We start from the raw sequence: 14,810 nt of genomic DNA, 5'->3' as shown, positions 1-14,810 counted from the left end.
CAGGTCCAGCTTCTTAGCCCTAGTGGCCCGTTTGGGTAGGACTGCTACTCATGATTGTCCTGATACCAGAAGAACCAACTTTGTTCTTTTCTCTCCCAAGGATTGCTCTGCTGCCTAGGCCCATGCCTTACCAGAATCACTACACATTCCTTTAGTCTTTCTCCAAGCTCCAGAGCCATTGGTACAAATGCTTTATTGAAACTAAACCACATAGGACTAAGATAATACAGAAGTCGGCATAGTTACAATCCTGCTCCTTTGCTGGTTGAGGCAGCTCAGTGGGTGAGAGGAGGGCTGTGGTACACCCAGCCTAGTCAAGCCAACCCACAGACGTCAGTTCACAACTTCTAGATTTGATGCTGAGGTTCTTTTTGATTTCTACAACTATTAAATGTGTCTGAGCGCTCTGTCTTTGTTCCTCTGTGTTCTCACGGCTGGCTGGGGCATGGATAGGGGTGCTTCCTCATGGCTGTTGATTTTTGCTAGGAGAGGAACATTAAATGCTAGCAGGGGTAAATGCAAACATCCAGTTGGTCCCAAGCTGACGGACTTTCATGGATGGTTACTCCCAGGAAGGACTGCTGTGGGCCTGATCTAGGCTTGTGCTCCTGGAGGTGCTTCTGGCCTGCATTCAGTCATGTAGTTCTGGGTGGGTGAGGTGGAAATCTCCAGCTTTTCGTCCTTGTCCCTGAGGGCAGCAATCAGTCTGCACTGTCTAAAAGGAGATTTGGCTGCAAAGTTGTCATCTGGAGGTAGATACGCCTGGAGACCTCTGGTCCAACACGGCGGGAGGTGGATGTCACACCTACCCCGCGGCGAACCTGTATATCTGCAAGCAAATTCTGGCGTTCTTGCTCCGAAAGACACCGCCGGTAAGCCTGAAATTGTAAATGACCTCTTAGTGCCACACCACCCATGGTCAAACCTCATCCATGTGCAAGGAGGGCAGTAAGCAAAGGTTGGAGGGATAAGAGCCTGCCCTCCCTCCCTGGGTCAGCGCTAACAACTCTCTATCTCGGCAGACCCACCGCTGCTGCCTGACAGGGCATTCCTGGGCCCTCAGCAATGCTGTCTGTGACAACAGGGCTGAAGAATACCATGGGGCACTGGCGGTGACCTCTAGGGCAGCCAGCATACCTGAGCCAGGAGCTGGGGGGATGGATAGGCATTCACAATAGCACTGGCCATTTCCAGGCCGACTCGGTTCAGCTGCTGAATCTGTCTCCTCCAGACCAGGGCGAGGCCCCTGCCAGAGCAGTCGACCTTCACCCCTCCAGCCCAGTCACTCTCCAGGCAGAAGGAAAAACCAGTTTGATCTCGGAGCTTCCTGCAGACAGCAGACATGGGCAGCTATGAGTCACTCGTCACTCTCCTGCACCCATACCCTCAACTAGGAAAAGCCCTCCCTGACTTACCTAGAGTGAGGCAGATACAATGTTATATCTGACCTTTTATTGCCTCTGACAATTTGAGTACTCAGCTTGTTCCAAAGTACAATGCTAGTTGCTGATTGCCTTAAAAACCACATCTAGTCCTTTTCACTAGAAAAGAAGGTACTACAAAGCTCAGATTCTCTTGTTTGTGTTAAAATTGGGTTGTACTGACCAGAGAGACAGTGTGCTACAGGATTAAGCACAAGGGACTCGCACCAGACAGTCTGGAGTCTAGCTCTGGTTGTATCTTGCTGGAAACGTAGACAAGTCAATCTCTTCAGGTCTCAGTTCCTCAAGAATAAAATGAGGGAGTTGGATGGCATTCTCTCTGAGATGCCTTATTTTTAGTTGATTATGAACATTCTTTGAACTAAAAGGGCTAAAAATATGTTTTACTAGGGCTTATTACACTGTGATCTGACCTGTAAAGAATCCTGGTAACTTGGCTAATGGTAACCCAGTACCAGCCTGTAGAACACAGACTTACAGCTAATGGAAAATACTTAAAAAGGGATCGGGCTTTGGGCATTAAGGGGCTCTTCCCAAGAATTCCCAGCATGAGGTCAGCTTCTTCTGCCCCAAGCTTGACAGACCATGGGCGGACCACAGAGTTTAGAGGAAACGGACGTTTTCTCTGGCTTTCAGAACCACTGTAAAGGGCAAGGCCCAGCACTGGAGGCTGGACTTGCTCCCAGCACTCACTTGAAGGGTGCCTCGGCCACAGCCTTTGTGAATGCGCACGCAAAGTCGGCCAGCTCTTTCCAGCTCTGCAGAATTCCAACCTGGGCTTCTGTGTATAACTGCAGCTCCACCAATGCCTAGAAATCCAAAAGTAGGAATGGACTGAACAGTGGGGAGATGTTTCAATCACTGTTCACTGAGGCCACACCCCAGCCCCTTGGCTCCCTAACTGGCCCCTCTCTTGTACTCACTACCGAGGCAGAAAGTGTTCAACAGGCATTTCATTCTTCATCAGTAGCAAATCTGGTCAGATGACCAGTGGGTGTGCAGCTGGGCTCAGGCAACAGGAAGTTCTTACCTCTTCCAAGTCTACCCTGGTCACCAGAGGCATGGGCCCTGTGTTAGCCTCTGGCTGTCTCTGTTTCTTCTTCACCTTGGCCTGTTCTCTATTTGTCCCTCCCTGTTTCCTTCTCCGTGGAGGATTCTGAGCACTGCAGCAGGGGAGGAGATCAAAGAGAGACAGCAGTCCTGTCCTTAACTCAAGCAGAAGAGGAGTGAGGAGACTGGACCAGAGCATTCTACAGGGCTTGTCAGGCATGCTATCTTGTAGAATGACCCTGACCTGGGTCAGTGACCTGGCCCTGTTGGTCTATGAGCTGCCCCTTTTAACACTGAAGTCTCAAGAACAAACCCATACCTGAAGCACTTCTTTTGATCCACAATCACCAGGGACAGGGCTTTCCCTGTGGTCTTTGCAGCGATGTCTGTTACAAAGTTCCGAAGTGCCTCCTTCCCCTTCTTGGTGCTGTCCAGACCTCCCTGCATGAAGGGCAGAAACTGCATTAATACTTGCTACCTTGGAAGAGTCAGCCTTGGTTCCATGCCTCAGCCCCCACCCCTCTGGGCCTGCCCACCTGCTTTAAGTTGTTGATCATGGACACAACCGCTTCTGCCAGGAGCAGCACCAAGACCATTGGTTCCTCTGCCCAGTCCTCCCCTCCATCCTGCCAAAGGACCCGGAACACAGCAGAGGGGGTAGGTCAGCAGGTGCTGGGGATCTGTGAGTGACCCAGACCTAGATGAACGAGCTCACCCCCGTCAGCCCAGCCCACCATCCGTTATCCTTTTTCTTCTAGAACGAAGTCACGGTGGCAATAAATAACCTTTGGTCCTGCCCCTCCCCAGCCGTCAATTGTTCAGCCTTGGTGTACTGCATCTAATGGTGCTGAGTAAGAAAAGGAGATCAGCATGTTGAAATGTCCTAAGAATTGCCATTTTTTCTACACATTTTGAATAGGGATTGAAGTAAAAGCAAGCTCTTTCAAAGGATTTGGTACAAATAAGTAACCCTGGATTTGAAGGTTTTTGTGTGACAAAGACGAGAAACTTCAGTCTATGAGAGCACCTTCTCGTCACCATAGATACGGCATAATCAATCCTAAACCAGTGGAGCATTATGGAGTAATTCAGGAGCAGGGCTTTCTCAAAGTTTTCTGATTGGGTTCCTGTAAGCAAAAGCCAAGAACCATGACACAGCAAAAGTTAACGGTGAGAGAAGCCCTGGGTTCAGCCATTACAGTAAGCTGTGATGCTGAGTAAGGTTTTTAACTTCTCTCAGTTTCCCCACCTGTGTTGTGGGGCTAAGCATTGCTGCCACACCTACCTTACAGGACCACCATGACTGAAACACAACAGAAAACATGGAAGTGCCTTGAAAGGATTAGCTACCATGTGAACACAAAGGTTTGCTAATGCCTTCAAATTGAAAAGTGGAATGAGAAAGGCATGAAATCCAAGAGAGGAAAGGCTCTTCACATTTCATGTATAGACTCTTGAAAATGAGGGGTGGAGGATGCTGGATTCACAGAGGAGAGGAGTCAAAGGCACAGGAGCTGTAGTAACCTGGGGAGTGAGGGTAGGGGAAGGAGCACTTATTGTGTGCCTAATATGTGCTCAGTGCTGGGTTATCTCATTTAGTCCCCAAAACAGAGGGCACTGAAAGGGATGCAACAAGTTTCCTCATTTATACATGAGGCAACTGAGGCTCAAAGAGATGAAATAACTTGCTCAGGGTCATAGCTGAGAATCAGAGCTGAAGCTGAGATTGAAATGCAAGCCCAGCCAATCCCAAAGCCCAGTTAGAGAAATGGGGGTCCTGTGCAGATTACCTTCCCTTTGGCCACCCACCCGCTGGCTTCCAGGTGAGTGGCCAGTGAGGAGTCCCAGTAGGAGGTGGGAGGGACCAAGAGTGAATCAGGGTATCTTCTTCCCTGGCTTCCTCTCCATGGGATGGCCTAGGGTTTGCTACACCCTTCTACTGGAGGTTGAAGCTTCTCTTAAGGAATAACGACTCCCTCCCTTCACCACTTCAAGCTTCGGGATGGCAACAGTTATGCTGTGATTATCAACCAAGGGTGATTCCCCCCTCAAAGGATATTTGGCAATATCTGGACACATCTTTGATTGTCAGGACAGGGAGGGATGCTACTGGCATGTAGCGGTCAGAAGCCAGGGATGCTGCTAAACATCCTGCCAAGCAAGGTCAGCATGGTCTGAAATGTCAGCAGTACCAGAGGTTGATAAGCCCTGAGCTATGCCGTTATCACCCTGAGGCACCGCACTGTCCCTCGTTTCCTTGTACCCTGCCTATACCCTGGAAAACAGTCCCTTTATTAAATCCTCCTCAAATTATCCTAAGGTGAGTGTGCCATCTGTTTTCCTCCTGGGGCCTGACTGATAACATAGCCTTCAAAAGGAAAACCACACTTACCCTGGCACTCGCAGGGGAGGAGAGATGTAAGCCGGAAAACACCTACCTCAGACAGCCTAGCCCTTCTCCAGGTGATGCTGCAAGGCACAGCCTGGGCCTCAATCACGCAGCTGCACTCCATGGACTGCAGTGCCCCGAGGAGCTGGCCCCCGCCTTCCATCTGTAAGAGCACTGCAACAGATGGGACAGGGGCTGTCAGTGGATGGCCCGGAAAGCAGAAACTCAGCACAGGGTGAGGTAAGAGGCGAGGAGGACCTGGATCCAGGACAGCAACGATGTGCTTTAAGCATTCCTCTGGCCTCTGGGCTTTCAGCCTGTTTGCCTGCAAGGCCTTCTTCTTCCTCTCCTGTTGCCTCAGGGTGCTTTCCTTCTGGTTCACTTGTCCCTGATGCCCGTCTTTTGCCCGGGCCTTCTGACTGTGCCTGGTTCTTTTCTGAGGCATGGGGACCTCAGAATATGTTGTTACTGTCGAGCTGTTGTCCTGGACAGGGCAGGTAGATTGGTAGGCTGGAAGCTGACGGGATGGGTTGTCTAAGATAGGATCCTTGTTATTTGAAGCGCTCCTCTCTGAGGTATCATGGAGGGGAACACCAGGGATCTCTGGAAAGGGCTGTTTTTTCCAGTCACATAATGCTCCTTCATTATTGTGGTGATCTAAGACACTTTTAACTGGGGAACTAGAGTCCTCAGGGCTTGGCTGCTGCTTGCGGGTCAAAAATTTACACTTGAGCCTCTCAGCCAGGGGAATAAATTCCTCCTCACCCTCACTTCCACTGCTTAGCACCCTGACTGGCTCTGTTTGTGTGACAGTTTCCCATGTGTCCGAGACAGGTGGTAGATCTTTCATCCCTGGTGATGGAGGGCAGGAGGCCTTAGAATCTGAGGCATTAATCACTACAATCTTCCCCTCCCTCTGAGGCTGCCATCTCTTTGAGGAAGATGGTTTCGTTTTCAGAAAGGCAAATACTGGCAACTCCTCAGAATCACTCTCACTGGAATCCACTAAGAGTGATGTTTTCCCTAGAGCCATCGCTATGTGCTGTCAAGGTAATTACCTTAAAAAAAAAAAAAAAAAAAGAGATGAGACAAACTGTGGCATTCAATTTGATCCACTAAATGTGTTCTATGGCCAAGCCTTATGGAAATAAATCTGAGATACAGAGAAACAGAGAAATAGGATGTGGCCCCAACACATTTCAATCTGGAACTCAGAACAGCTATGTCTGTAGTCTGACAGGCCTTGTTATGTGCTGTCAAGTCAATCCTGACTCATGGCGACCCTTTGTGTCAGAGCAGCACTGCCCCACTGGGTCTTCTAGGCTGTAATCTTTTGGGAGTAGATCACCAGGTCTTTGCTCCTGCAGAGTGGCTGAGGGGTTTGAACTGCAGGCATTTCAGTTAGCAGCCGAGCACTTGGGCTCCTTAGTCTAACAGGAACCCTCCTCAAATCCCTTCTAGGACAAGGAGTGGGTATAAACAAAGTGGAGGTTACAATTACAAAATTTTAACGGAGGTACTAACAAGACTCAACACCACCCCCTTGTTGATTTCTGCATTTGAGATGGAGATACCAAGAGTCATTTTTTTCTTTTTAGTTGAGATAAAATTCACATACCATAAAATTCATCCTTTTAAAGTGTAGACTTCAGTGCTTTTTAGTATATTCACAAGGCTGTGCAACCATCACCACTATCTAATTCCAGAACATTTTCATCACCCCAAAAAGAAACCCTATGCCCATTAGCAGTTACTCCCCATTCCTCCCTTCCTCCAGCCCCTGGTAACCACTATTTTCGGTCTCTGTGGATTTGCCTGTTCTGGGCATTTCACATAAAGTGGAATCATATAATATATGGTCTTCTGGGACTAGCTACTTTCGCTTAGCATGATGTTTTCAAGGTTCATTCATGTCGGAGCCTGTATCAGTACTTCATTGTTTTTATGGTTGAATAATATTCCATTGTGTGGGTATACTACATTTTGTTTATCCTTTCACCAGTTGATGGACATTTGGCTTGTTTCCATTTTTTGGCTATTATGAGTAATGTTGCTATGAGTATTTGTGTACAAGTTTTTGTGTGGGCATGTTTTCTTGGGTATATGCCTAGCAGTGGAATTGCTGGGTTCTATGCAAGAGTTGGAAACCCCGGTGGCGTAGTGGTTAAGAGGTACAGCTGCTAACCAATATGTAAGCAGTTCAAATCCACCAGGCGCTCCTTGGAAACTACAGGGCAGTTCTACTTTGTCCTATAGGGTCGTTAGGAATCGGAGTTGACTGGACGGCAACAGTTTTTTTGGAGGGGGGTTTATGCAAGAGTCAGGAGTCTTGGTGGCACAATGGTTAAACGTTCTGCTGCTGACCCAGAAATCTGTGATTCGAACCCACCAGCTGTGGGATAAAAGACCTGTAAAGATTACAGCCTTGGAAACCCTATGGGGCAGTTCTACTCTGTCCTACAGGGTCGTTATGAGTGGGAATCAACTTGAAGGCACACGACATGCAAGTCATCTTGTAAACATTTACTAATACTATAGATGTGACCCCAGGTGAGCCATGTAACTTAATGAGCCGATTTCTTTTTCAGTAAAATCGGGAAAATAATATCTACTGCATAAGGTTACGACAATTAAATGAAACAACTCATCTACAGCGCTTAGTATAGTATCTGGCACACAGCAACTGCTCCATAAAGTAACCTAAATGACGAAGGAAGAAGCCTCATCTGTGCCCTCGCTGGGCCTCGGTTCACTCCTGCAAAACGAAGGAGTAGGGCAAGAGGGCACCTGCCGGGCACGCTCCGCGCCTCGTGCCAGCACCAGGCCGCAGGCGTCCGCAAGTATCATCCACATGCCCTGCAGGGACCCCTGACCGCCCTGTCACAAAGCCTTCCGTTACGGGGCCCAGTAAGGAAGCCCTGGCCAGGCCAGCGTAACACTGAGCGCTCACCTGCAACTCTTGGCGCTACCCGTTCCAGTGCGGCGCAGGACCCGGAAGTAATTCTCCTGGTAGCGGAAGCAGAAGTTTTGAGATCGGAAGCTTGTGTACAGCAAACATGGCGTTGGCGGTGGCGGCGCTGAGGGCGCGGACAGCTGGTAACGGATGCTGCAGGGGCGGTGTGCAGCCCGAGCCAGGAGGCCGGCGGGTGGGGGGGTGGAGGCCATTCCCCGCGGAGGACTCTGGCCGCGCCGGGTAGTGTGCCAGGCGCAGTGCCTTGAGCGCGAGGCTTGAGGGTCGGCTATCGCAGATCACGTGACACCGCTAGGGGCCGGTACGGGGGGGTATCAAGGAACACGTGACCTTGTGTCTCTTTTGGTGCATGCATTGCTTCCCTGGCGCTTGGTGACAAGCGTCTCTGGGTCTGTGTGGATCCTTTTATCTATCAAATAGGCTAATAATACACTGTAGCTCAAAAAGGAAATGCATTCATTCAACAGATTGAGGGCTTCTGTTGTTGGGGATCCGAACAGAACGTGAAGACAAGGTCCCTAAGCCTTGCACAGTTTTTTCTAGTGAGTGAGCCAATAAATAAGTAAATAAATAAAATTGTTGTAAATCGTGACAAGTGAAAGAAACAAAAAAATGAAAGTGTGTATCTTTTGAGATTGGGTGGTCAGGGAAGTTCTCTAAGGAGGTAATGTTTAAGTTAAGACCTAAAGGATGACAGGAGGCCTGGGTCTGTATAGCATGAGAGCCAGGAGAGTGACTTAATCCAGTTTTACATTTTGAGAATCAAATATCGGTATTGTGTGGAATTAAAGGGGATAGGAGTGGAGATGAGGAAACCAGATGGGAAACTTGTAGTAGCTCTAGAGATGATTTAGCCAAGATGGAAGAAAAATTAAAAACCCAAACCCAGTACAGGGGAGTCGATGCGGACTCATAGTGATCCTGTAGGTTGGAGTAGAGCTGTCCCATAGCATTCCCAAGGAACGGCTGGTGGATTCAAAGCGCAGACCTTTTGGTTAGCACCTGGGCCCTTACCCACTGTGCCACAGTGAACTCAGAGGGAAATGGATGTATTTGAGATCCGTTTTGAAGGTAGAATCAACAGAGCTTGCTCCTGAACTGGATATGGGAAGTGAGCAAAGAGATGGAATTTGCAGTGATTTTGTTTCCACTTGAGTAACTGGGTAGATGGTGGCACCATTTACTTTGAGGAGGATGGGGAGTAGGGTAAAGGTTTGTGAATGAGCTCATGTAGGTAAATCATAAGCCCGGTTTCTGAGTTTAGTAAGTGAGTGAATGAACGAATTAATAGGTGTTTAAAGGTAAGTAGGAAACCCTGGTGGCTAGTGGTTAAGTGCTATGGCTGCTAATCAAAAGGATGGCAGTTTGAATCCACCAGGCCCTCCTTAGAAACTCTGTGGGGCAGTTCTAACCTGTGCTATAGGGTCACTATGAGTTGGAATTGACTCGACAGCAGCGGGTTTTTGTTAAAGGTAAGTAGGCCCCAGTGCTGGGCGTTCAGCAAGTTTTCATTTATGGTCCTTTGCCCCAACTGAAAATGCTGCCGATGTAGTGGTTAAGTGTTAGGGCTGCTTACTAAAGGTCTGAAGTTCGAATCCGCCAGGCGCTCCTTGGAAGCTCTATGGGGCAGTTTGACCGTGTCATATAGAGTGGCTATGAGTCGGAATCAACTTGAAGCAGTGGGTTTGGTTTTTTGGCTTTGGTTTGCCCCAACTAGTCTCTGGTCCTGATTATGTTGTGTCTGGAGAACTGAAGGCAGGGACTGCCAGCCCTGCACTTGTCATACAGAAAGGGGTCCCATCTTGGTTAGTATGAATTTAAGTTCATTTTCCTTTTTAAAATAAATGCCATTGAGCACTTTGGAATGAGTATGGAGATATCATATTAACAAGGGCAGGCTGTTGGTTTTCTCAGTGGGACTTCTGTTTGATGGGCTTTGGGAAGAAACAGTCCAGCTTTCTGAAAATGACCAGGAGCCTGTGGGAGCTGCCCTCAGACAAGTTCCCCATTTTGTTTACAAGTACCTGGTATGTTGGTGTGCAGTGGATGGTGGATAGCTTAAAAAGGAGCCCACAATGAGTGAGGCCAAAGTAGCAGCCTCTTTCTGGGTGTCCTGCTGCTGGGCTCTGTGGTCTGGTCTTGAGGGCATAATGGTGAGTAAGGCTGAAGCAGGCTGCTCTGTGGTGTTCTCTTGCTGGCTTCTGCTATTTTTGTGGTGTTTATTTCATCTGTGCAGAACTGAATGCGTCAGGACCCAGGGCACATGGTGTTTATTTAATTTTTTCCATTTATATTTCAGTACCCCCCACACATACTTTACGCAGTGCTTATACCATAAGGAATGAGTTGTCCCCTTGGAGAAGGCCAGGGACTTCTAGACACTCCCTGAAAGTCAACACACTCAAGTGGCATTTCTGCTCCCCCGTCACATCTCCCTTACCTCCCCTCCCACCGCCTCCCCTTTCACCTCTCAGCTTAGTAAATAGCCCATTGAGGCCAAGAAAGAGCCTGATTGAGAGCCTGTCTGTCTGAACAATGTTTCTGCTACCTCTCTGTAGTTACAGCTCTGTTGAGCCCCCCTCAGGCTACAGCTCTTGCTGTCAGATATGCTTCCAAGAAGACAGGTGGAAGCTCTAAAAACCTTGGTGGAAAGTCATCTGGCAGACGCTATGGCATCAAGAAGATGGAAGGTGAGAGTATGTCTTGGCTTTTGTTTCCCAGCTGCACCTACCCTGCTGCTCCTGATGTTTCTTAGAAGAGCAGAGAGACCATGCAAGTGCCTGGGCCTGTACTCTCAGTTTAGCCCACCAGAGCGGAGCGTTTGTCTTTGGAGTAAAGGGGCAGATGAGACCTGAGGAGGAGTAGGGGGCCTTCGGGAGGGGTGGGTAGGTATGAACCTTGGCTTTGTGACTAGAGAAAAGGGGGTTGGAGGACAGGGGGTTGCTTGTGTTGGACCATGTGGAAGTTGTTTCTGGTCGGGGGTGGTATGCTGCATTTGAGCCAGGAAGGTGAGAACTGTCGTGTTTTCTTAGCAGTGTGTTGTGCTGTCCCAGTAACTGGGGACCAAGTCAGTGCACTTGTGGACTTTTCTTCCAGGTCACTATGTTCATGCTGGCAACATCCTGGCGACTCAGCGCCAGTTCCGCTGGCACCCAGGAGCCCACGTGAGTTGCTCTACGGTCTCCTTTTTTTTTTTTCTTTTCTAAGACTTCTCTGCCCTGAAGCATAATAATAACAGTGGCACTTGTTAGGCTCTTACCAAATGCCGGGCATTGTGCTGAGCCCTTTGTCTACATTATCTCATTTCATTCTTGCCCCATTTTTGTGAGATGTAGGTATCATCTCCCTTTACCCATGAGATGTCTGAGGCACAGCTGGATCTGCAGCAGTGTTTTGCTTGGTTAGTAGAGAGTAGGCTTAGTATAGAGTTCAGCTGGTTCTCCTTTCTAACCCCCAGTTCTTGGCAGTCAGGAGATGGCTAGTGATTTAAGATTATTTTTTGAATTATGAGAAACTAATTTCAATTTATTTATTTTTCCTTATTTCTAAGAATTCCTTCTTTGCATAAACTTGTTATTAGATGGTTTAAAGATAGCTTGAATTTAATAAAATATAATTTAGTGTGTGTGCACCAGAAATTTGGCCCACACTAGGGAGGGATTTCAGGTTCAGCATGTTGGGATTACTTTATGAAGCAGGTAAGTTCTTTGTTAAGACAGAACTCTGTTCTTTACATTATTTGAAATGCTAGTTTAGTTTCCTTTGTAATGAATTTGCCTACTCCCTTTTTTAGTGATTTTAGTAGGTTACAGAAAGGCTGGTTATAACCTGTAATTATTTCAAAGATGCTAAATTTTTGGTGAATTCAATGTAAATATAATAGCTTTATTTTCTAGAACTTGAGATATTGGAGTTAACTTCCTGGACTTGCTAAAATAACAACAATAATAAAATTAATGTTTTTGGAGCAAGATAGTATTCTAAGCTCTTTGTGATTATTAAATCATTTAATCCTGAAGGTGACCCTATTAAGTAGTTAATATTATCTCCATTTTGCAGATGAAAAGTCTAAGACATAGTGAAGTGAAGTAACTTGTCCAAGATCACGCAGTGATAATAGTAGGTCTGGGATTTGAATCAGACATCCTAGTTCTAGGACCAGAGAGTAGTGCGGACGGCCTAGGTAAAAATAGCATATCTCAAGTTCTAAGAAAAATAAAGCTAAAATACACACAGTTTAAAAAAAAACTATATATACACGTGGAGAGCCCTGGTGGCACAGTGGTTGAGAGCTACGGCTGCTAATCAAACAGGTTGGTAGTTCGAATCCACTAGTCGCTCCTTGGAAACCCTATGGGGCAGTTCTACTCTGTCCTATAGGGTCACTATGAGTTGGAATCCACTCAATGGCAATGGGTTTTATATATACATGCTCAGTTTATATATGTACACACACAGTTATTTAATCTCTCTACCTCATCTTATCTGTAAAATGGGATTGGAAATAGTACCTACCTTATGAGGTGAGAATTAAATCAGTTAACGTACATAAAAGTGCTTGGAACAGTGTTTACACATGTGAGTACCATATAAGTATTAAAATGTAAAAAATAACATTTTAATACTTACATAGTACATTAGCTAATATTAAATAAACCCTGGTGGCATTGCGGTTAAGAGTTCAGCTGCTAACCAAAAGGTCAGCCGTTCAAATCCACCAGGTGCTCCTTGGAACCTCTATGGAGCAGCTCTGTCCTATAGGGTTGCTATGAGTCAGAATCGACTTGACGGCCGTGGATTTGGTTTTAGTTCAGTAATATTATTGTTTATTAGCATATGCATTATTCATATGGCTTTGGTCTGTACTGTCCATTCAGACTAAACTTTATATATCGATACGTAGATCAGAATGTATACCAGACTAGTGTTTAATATGACGACTCCAGTAATGAGTGAAAACAGGCTCCCAGAGGCAGTAATTTGGGGCATCTTCTTGGGCCTATGTTGGGATCCTGGGTGTCTTGTGCTCAGCTGCAAAGACATGGCTCAGCCTCTCAGTTCTCTGGGACTAAGCAGCCACCAGGATTGACTGTTGGAGTTTTCTTTTCTCTTCTCTGTCATGGAATCAGTAAAGAAGCTAAAAGCAAAGAAGTGCTTTTAGCAGTAAAGGGAACCCAAGGTGGAGCTTTTGGAACCCTCCCCTTTGGCCCCAGAGCCTAGACCCTTGGGGAAGTCTGCCCAGAAGCCCTGGGATGGACCATCTGGCTGGCTGTCCAGCTGACCTGGTCTGTCTGTTGCAGGTGGGGCTGGGGAAGAAGAAATGCCTGTATGCCTTGGAAGAGGGGGTAGTCCGCTACACTAAGGAGGTCTACGTGCCCAGTCCCAGCAATGCAGAAGCCGTGGATCTGGTCACCAAGCTGCCCAAGGGTGCTGTGCTCTATAAGACTTTTGTCCACGTGGTTCCCACGAAGCCTGAGGGCACTTTCAAACTGGTAGCTATGCTTTGAGCTCCTGGTTGAGGCTGTTGGACAGAGACTGGATCCCAGGTACCAGGAGAGGGCGGTACCAGAAGAAGTCAAGGCTTGGGGATGACAACAAGGCCTCCCAGGGAAGAGCTCTGCTTGATGGTGACTCTGCAGGAGACTCTGTGAAGTGACTGGCTGGGAAACCCTTTGGGAGACCTAAGCTGAAGCCAGAAATAAAGTTAGTTGGAGTCATGAGTTTGTGCTATTTGGGGACACCTGGATGGAGCTGCTCACTGATGTGTTGGTCCTTACCCATGTTCTCTAGTGCATGTCAGGGGAGAAGCTCGAAGCGGGAAAGCAGGCCTGTCAGAGCGAGGGAGTAAGAGGGGGCTTTCTTTGGAGGAGGTGATTGTTTTGGCACCATTCCCCAGGGGGGAAGGAGGAAGAGCTTGTGCTGGAGGATGTGCTGCTACTTCCCCTCCTAGACCACACACAAGTCCAGGGGCCCAGCCCTGGGAAGACTGGGTGGGAGGAGGCCTGAAAAGGAAGTGACGGTCATGTTCCTCTCCTGGAGCCATATTCAGAGGAAGCTGGGCTGCAGCCCTGGAGATGGCCATATGGCAGACCCCTCCCTGCCTCTGGGAGTCCGGGGCAGGGAATAAGCCTGTAGAATGCAGGAGACCTTCCTGAGAGGCTTAGGCTCTATCTACTTTTGAAAACAGGTCCCTCTAAAGACGAGGCAGAATGGGTGACAAATGGGCTTCTTTCTACCCACTCAGAGAGACAAAGACACCACAGCCACATTTTCTCTGGTTCTTGATTTATCTCAAACCATCAACAGCAGCAAAGAATCTGGCTTTAAGAATACTCAGTAGGGGCCTAGAATGGGTTGGGGTCAGGCTTTCATTGTCAACTCAACCCAGGACCTTTAGAGGCTTGGCTTCAGAGCGGAAGGGCCAAGAGGAAGTCTCAGCTGGGGAGATAAGGTTGTGACTGGCCATTGGAGGTAGGCAATGTTGGTTGCAGCCTGAGAGAGGGGCTTTTGGAGTCCAGTGGGTTCCTTTCAAGGACTCTGATCTGCCATGGGTGCAGACACCCCAGGGATTGAGGGCGGAGAAGTCTCCCAATCCTGGAGGTCTGCTTTGAACTTTTCGCCATGTTCTCTCAGGGCATGACGCCAGATTACCCATCTGCAGATCTTTGACAAAGGTGACTGGGAGTTTGTTGAGGTTCCGTTTGCCGTCGTTCGAGTGGGGTCACAGGTACCAAGGCCCAGCTGGGCTGATCCTTAGGCAGAGGGAGACTCCACAGGCTCAGCATTGTCCTTGCCAGCCCCCTGGAGGTGTGGGAATAGGCAAGATGGAAATGGTGGTTCCCTTCTACACAGTGGTGTTGCCTTGAGCAGGGCAGGTGGCTGCTTCCTGGGTTGGGTAAGTTGAGCCATGGATGGACGGTGGTGCAGGCAGTGACCTTAGGGTCTCTTCATTGCTTGG

General features: G+C 48.0%; 2 protein-coding genes across 6 annotated transcripts; one reads left to right on the top strand and one right to left on the bottom strand.

Moving 5' to 3' along the window:
- Positions 1 to 168: 168 nt before the first annotated feature.
- Positions 169 to 8,014, bottom strand: EME1 (essential meiotic structure-specific endonuclease 1). 5 transcript variants are annotated; one of them, XM_064271218.1, is made up of 9 exons: positions 7,832 to 7,994; positions 5,140 to 5,939; positions 4,931 to 5,055; positions 3,029 to 3,118; positions 2,812 to 2,933; positions 2,473 to 2,605; positions 2,136 to 2,251; positions 1,138 to 1,327; positions 169 to 878 (listed from the first exon to the last, which is right to left on the bottom strand). In XM_064271218.1, the coding sequence occupies exons 2-9, from the start codon at positions 5,912 to 5,914 to the stop codon at positions 702 to 704; spliced, it is 1,728 nt and encodes a 575-aa protein (XP_064127288.1). In that variant the 5' UTR covers positions 5,915 to 5,939; positions 7,832 to 7,994; the 3' UTR covers positions 169 to 701. The 5 variants fall into 5 exon arrangements, with proteins under 5 accessions (XP_064127288.1, XP_064127287.1, XP_064127290.1 ...); XM_064271217.1 differs by having other exon boundaries at positions 4,931 to 5,939; positions 7,832 to 8,005; XM_064271220.1 differs by lacking the exon at positions 1,138 to 1,327 and having other exon boundaries at positions 4,931 to 5,939; positions 7,832 to 8,014.
- On the top strand, positions 7,878 to 13,572 carry MRPL27 (mitochondrial ribosomal protein L27). Its single transcript, XM_003414639.4, has 4 exons — positions 7,878 to 7,977; positions 10,411 to 10,542; positions 10,949 to 11,016; positions 13,153 to 13,572. The coding sequence occupies exons 1-4, from the start codon at positions 7,938 to 7,940 to the stop codon at positions 13,357 to 13,359; spliced, it is 447 nt and encodes a 148-aa protein (XP_003414687.1). The 5' UTR covers positions 7,878 to 7,937; the 3' UTR covers positions 13,360 to 13,572.
- The last annotated feature ends 1,238 nt before the right edge of the window (positions 13,573 to 14,810 follow it).

Source organism: Loxodonta africana, chromosome 18, assembly GCF_030014295.1.
Source record: "Loxodonta africana isolate mLoxAfr1 chromosome 18, mLoxAfr1.hap2, whole genome shotgun sequence".
NCBI classification, from domain to species: domain Eukaryota; kingdom Metazoa; phylum Chordata; class Mammalia; order Proboscidea; family Elephantidae; genus Loxodonta; species Loxodonta africana.
The sequence above is the reverse complement of the archived record's forward strand: the minus strand, read 5'-3'. Positions and strand labels throughout refer to the sequence as shown.